Here is a 6,000-nt window from a genome sequence, read left to right as displayed (position 1 = left end):
CTTTACCCTCTCTCTTACCCTGTCGACGCTGCTCGGCCTTTTTCTGTGCCGTCGGTCGGCTCCAGCCGCCGCCGTCCGGGAAGGGTCTGCGCCGTACCTGCTGCCAGCCCGCTGCGCTGGATCATCGCGACTGGGGAACCAAGCCCAGCTCTCCACAGCCTCCTCTGCAATGTTCAAGTCCTCTCCGGATGGTCGACACCCGCGCTGGTGGAATCGGCCTTCTTCTACAGAGTTGCAGGTAGGTTCGAATCGACTCGTCGCCAATGTTAAATCCGTGAATTTTGATGTATGGTGTCCTTGAATAAATCGACAGAGACTGCAGAGGAACAATCAACAGGTGTTTACTGGATGAAGGTTACTCTAAAACTAAAGTACAGATCTCTACTCAGGGCTTATATACAGGTGTGGTCACTGCCGGTACTACAGTATACAGGAGCTGTAAAAAGTAGTTCTCCCCTTAAAGGTACATACACTACAATAATGATCAGGTAATCTGTTGTTGTTATGTTGGTTGAGGGATAAATATTGGCCCAGGACACCGGGGGGAACTCCCCCTGCTCTTCTTCGAAATAGTGCCATGGGATCTTTTACGTACACCTGAAAGAGCAGACGGGGCCTTGGTTTAACGTCCCAGCCGAAAGACAGCACCTCTGACAGTGCAGCATTCCCTCAGCACTGCACTGGGAGTGTCAGCCTAGCTTTATGTGCTCAAGTTCCTGGAGTGGGACTTGAACCCATGACCTTCTGACTCAGAGGTGAGTGTGCTACTGAGCCACAGCTAAGGATGAGAAATCTAGATTTTAGCAGGCTCAGTGCTCAACATGTAAAACCCTGTGGAGCAACAATTAATAGAACAAATACTGAACTATATGCCAAAAAACGCCTTTCACGACCTCAGGATGTCCCAAAGCAATTTACAGCCAATGAAGTACTTTTGAAGTGTAGTCACTATTAAGTCAAGTATATTGTTCTGGTCAGACCACATATTGAAAGCTGGGTTCAGTTCGACACCAAGACACAAGGGAGACATTCAAACCCTGGAGTAGGTGCAGAGAGGAGCTAATTAACTGATCCCTAGCAGAAAAGTCTGAGTTATAAGGATTAACCAGAGAAACTTGGGCTTTTAAAATCCTGGATGAACCTAATTTTCCTCCAGTTAAACATTGGTAAGACTGAAGACATTGCTTTCAGCCCCCGCCACAAACTCTGTTCATGAGCCACTGATTCCATCGCCCTTCCTGGCCACAGTCTCAGGCTGAACCAGACCATTCACAACCTCGGCGTCCTACATGACCCTGAGCACAGCTTCTGACCCCATATCCTCTCCATCACCAAGACTGCCTGCATCCACCTCCATTAGGTCGCCCGTCTCCGCCCCTGCCTCAGCTCATCCGCTGCTGAAACCCTCATCCATGCCTTTGTTATCTCCAGACTCGACTATGCCAACACTCTCCAGGCCGGCCTCCCATCTTCCACCCTCCATAAACTTAAGCTCATCCAAAACTCTGCTGCCTGTATCCTAACTCACACCAGGTCCTGTTCACCCATCACCCCTGTGCTCACTGACTAACATTGGTTCCCAGTCCACCAAGGCCTCGATTTTAAAATTCTCATGCTTGTTTTCAAATCCCTCCGAGGCCTCTCCTCTGTAACCTCCTCCAGTCCTACAACCCACCGAGAAATCTACTTTCCTCTAACTCTGGCTTCTTGACCATCCCCCACTTTCTTCGCTCCGCCATTAGCGGCTGTGCCTTCAGCCGTCTCGGCTCTAAGCTCTGAAATTCCCTTCCTAAATCTCTCCACCTCTAAGACATTACATTTTTCCAAGCTTTTGATCACTTGTCCTAATGTCTCCTTCTTTGGCGAGGTGTCAAGCGCCTGTGAAACGCCTCGGGGCATTCTATGGTACTAAAGGTGCCATTTAAATACAAGATGTTGTTTTCAACTTTGAAAGGAAGTGGCTGAGAGATGACCTCATGAGATAGTAAATGGTATAGCAATGATAAATCCAGAACACGACTACAGGTTAAACCGTGACTGACAGGTGTGGGGACACAGGTTCCAACTAGTAACAGGCAAATTTAGGATTAATGTCAGTAAGTTCTTTTTCACACATAGTGGTTAGCACTGTTGCCTCACAGCACCAGGGACCCGGGTTCGAATCCGGCCTCGGGTGACTGTCTGTGTGGAGTTTGCACATTCTCCCCGTGTTTGCATGGGTTTCCTCCGGGTGCTCCGGTTTCCTCCCACAGTCCAAAGATGTGCGGGTTAGGATAATTGGCTACGATAAATTGACCCTTAGTGTTAGGGGGAATTAAATACGTGGGGTTACGGGGATAGGGTGGGATATATGTTGGTGTAGGCTCGATGGGCCGAAATGGCCTCTATCTGCACTGTGGGGTTTCTGTGATTCTGTGAACACATGGAATAGGGTGTGTTAGAGGAAAAACATGGAATTATTTAAGAAACAGTTGGATGCAATGTTAAATATTGAAAGTATCATCTTTCAGGTGAGATGTTAAATTGAAGTCTTATCTGCCCTCTTAGCTCTGGGGTTTCTTCCCTAAATCTCTCTGCCTCTCCTACTTTAAGACGCTCCTTAAAACCTACCTTTCATCTGCTTTAACATCTCCTTATGTGGCTCGGTGTCAAATTTAGTTTGAAAACATTCCTGTGAAGCGCCTTGGGACGTTTTACTATGTTAAAGGTGCTATATAAATGCAAGTTGTTGTGGGTGGACATAAAAGATCCCATGGCACTATTTAAAGAGCAGGGCAGTTCTTCTGCCCAATATCTATCCCTAAAAAAATTATCATTTATCTCATAGCTGTTTGTGGGAGCTTACTGTGTGCAAATTTGCTGCTGCATTTCCTACATTACAACAGTGACTACACTTTAAAGTGCTTTTTGAGATACCCTGAGGTTGTGAAAGGCGCTATATAAATGCAAGAGCTTTCTTTAAAAGACTGGAAAATAAATGCACAAATCCATAAACCTATTTAATTTATTTGCAACGCACTCTTTAGAAAACACTTATTCAATTACTGAAATACAAATCTTCAAAAAGGTTAAATCTGTTAAGAGCACATAAACAGCCTTCCAACACTTGCAGCAGCGTCAGCTTTTCAATGAATGAAGCCAGGAGGCGGAAGTGGGGGGGGGAAACCCGGAAGCCCAGGCGGAAGTGACGTCACGTCAGGTGCCAATGATGTGGCAGAAAAAACTTCAGCTGAAACCTACGCAGAAGAAAAATAGTCCCTTTTCCTTTGCAGCCTGAAAGAGAGCAAAAAAAGAAATAAAAAAGACACAAGCACAACCCTTTTAAGTAAGAATTGAATAAAAAAATAGAGTATTAAAACAAATCTGAGAGTCGGGTGTGTGGGGGAAATCATCAATTCCCTTCTCCTCAAGCCTCAGCACTCCTCTCCCTACCCTTCCCTTGGCCTGGACGCCTCCGGCGGGCGGATCACCGGCGGGGCGGGCGCGCAGGCTGGTGTAGCGCTCCGCCGGCCGCTGTTTCCGGCTGTCCGCCATTGCGGGGATTCGCTGCGGCTCATTCCTCGGACGGTTTATAAGGCGGCTGGAGGGCGAGCGAAGGCACCGCCGCTGAAGGACAGGTGAGGCTGTTGCGTTCGTTCGATGTATTAAAATAATAACCGACTTTTGTCATTGATTTTTTTTTTTTCTTGTGAGGTAAAAATGTTAAATGTTCATTCTTTCTCTCTCTCACAGATCTACACCCCCCTCTTCCTCTCTCAATTCTTCATCGACGCCGCCCGCTGCATTTTTTCTCCTACAAGAGCTGACTTCACCCGCCCCCCCAAGCGACCGACTGGTCCCCCCAACAACGTCGTTGGCCATGGCTCAGATTCTGCCCATCCGCTTCCAGGAGCACTTGCAGGTAAAACATTTTTTTAAAAACCCCAACCCCTTGGGCTGCTAAAGGCGATACCCAAACCTCCCGGCCTAGCGCTTTAGCCCAGCCCTGGGCAAATGTCATCCCCCACCCACACAAACTGCCTGCAGCCTTCGCCCCCAGTACAAACACTTTTTACTATTTAATCTCTCTCTCTAAAAATGTCAATTGTTAATCCGGATTTGTGTGTTTCTCCCCTCCTAATCCCTTCAAAATATATATTTTATTTTAAGTGTTTCTGGAGGAAGGTTCAACCTTGAATTACACCGTGGCACAGTTCCACAATGTCACCCGTATGAGGAAATGTATTGCAAATGACCCCACACCCACACTTACTTATTTTTAACTCTGGCTAATTTAGTTACTCCACTCCACCCGGTATAATTCTTCACTCTCCTGGTGGCTGAGGAAATGCTGACGAATCCATCCTATGGCAATATCAGTGGAGCTTGGTTGGGTGGTGAGCATTTTAGTGCCCATTTAGTTTCCACCCACTAATATTTTTGCAGCTTGACTCAAAAGGAAACTAGAGTTTAATACTGGAATATTTCCCAACAAACTTAAATTACCTACATACTTTAATCTGAAGCCCACCTTGAGTTCCTGTAACTAAATTGACAGGTGGCAGAGATTTTTGATTTAACTGACATTTTCCTTGTGTTAATTTGCTAATGCCATTATTGGTGTGATTTTTTTTTTTTTTGAGATTGCCTGCAATAAGATTGTGGAGGAAAGTAACAATGTGGTTTTAAAAAACCAATCTGGCATTTTTAACCTGGAAGGAGTTGAGCTGATGTTTGTGAAATAAAATTGGTGGACTAAAACATTTGAAGAGTTTGTAGTTTTAATGTTGGCTTACCTAGTAAATTTTTAATGGGGAGGCAGTTACAAATATTACAATACAAATACTGATGCCTATATGGACATTGTATAATTCTTACAATTTAAAGTTAAAACATTTCAAACTATGTTTGATGTAGTTGCATATTGAACTAGTAATATCTTGGTCTTAACATGTCTTGACTATTGCAAATAGATGTTAGTTGGAGGCATTTCCTTCATGTGTTTTCCAGTAACTAGCAGGTGTGTAATGGATTGATTGTTCATCTCTCATTGCCTGAATCTCTCATTGCCTGAAGGTATTCTAACCTATAGTAAAGTGCAAAAGTTTTTTTCTTAACTAAGTGGATTCATTCTTTATTAGAATGACTATACTTAGTACATGGAGTCCCTGCAACTAAAATCAATTTGGTATTGACCTGGTGATACAGGAGTTGTTTGAAATGCATTGTAGCATTAACTTTTCATCTAGTTATATGCATGCCATAAAACAATTATTTTGGAATTGGATTATCTTGATGTGAAATTCTCTCTTGCCTGCCTAAAACTGAACTCTTGGTCTCAAGTAGGTGGAAGTGTTTGTCTTGTCACTATCTTGACATCTGTGTAATTCACTGAAACTAACCCAGTGGGGCTAAAACAACTGTAAATCTGCAACAAAAACAGTGTATAATTCAAAGTATATATTCAAACATTAACCTGTCTTCTCCCTGGAGATGCTGACAGTCCAGCTGTATATTTCAAACATTTTGTTTGTTTCTAAAATTATGGGCCAGTATTTTTGTAAATGGGTAGCCAAATGTTTAAACTTGTCACTTAGGGTGCCAGCGATCTATTAAGCTGTGGTGATAGTTTTGCTTCAATTAAACACAACTTATGGTAATTGGGCTACCCCCCACTTTTTAAATCTGTCATAATAACTTTTTGAGGACTCGTGATATTTCAGCTAGGTTCAACTTGGGTGAAAATTACAAATTCTGATTGACTTGCTCTGGTATGTAATAGTGTCCTTTGCAAGGACTTTCAGCAAAGGTTGCTGCTGAGAACTTTTAGTACTCAAGGGGCAGTGATTGCCTGGAGTCACCACTTTTTGTTTAGTATGACTTTTGTGACTCTTAAATTTAAAATACTGATGACTAATTTTTCAAAATTGAGCTAAAAAAACTACGCTGGCTTATTATAACTCTTCTGACTTTACGCAACATTTCACTAGGTCCAAAAGGACATTGAGTGGGGGTGGGTGA

At 43.7% G+C, this 6,000-nt stretch overlaps 1 protein-coding gene across 2 annotated transcripts in view; it reads left to right on the top strand.

The window, feature by feature from the left end:
* Nucleotides 1–3,489: 3,489 nt before the first annotated feature.
* LOC147102304 (clathrin heavy chain 1) overlaps nucleotides 3,490–6,000 on the top strand; it is an 89,027-nt gene continuing 86,516 nt past the window's right edge. For both annotated transcript variants that reach the window (XM_085964718.1, XM_085964717.1), the window contains exons 1-2: nucleotides 3,490–3,617; nucleotides 3,733–3,901. In XM_085964718.1, coding sequence (XP_085820844.1) covers nucleotides 3,860–3,901 — 42 coding nt within the window. In that variant the 5' untranslated portion in view covers nucleotides 3,490–3,617; nucleotides 3,733–3,859. The remainder of the gene's footprint in view (nucleotides 3,618–3,732; nucleotides 3,902–6,000) is intronic.

This window comes from Somniosus microcephalus, chromosome 22 (assembly GCF_052327205.1).
Source record: "Somniosus microcephalus isolate GS21.2 chromosome 22, FLI_Smic_1.0, whole genome shotgun sequence".
Lineage (NCBI taxonomy): Eukaryota > Metazoa > Chordata > Chondrichthyes > Squaliformes > Somniosidae > Somniosus > Somniosus microcephalus.
This window is presented reverse-complemented; position numbering and strand designations above follow the sequence as displayed.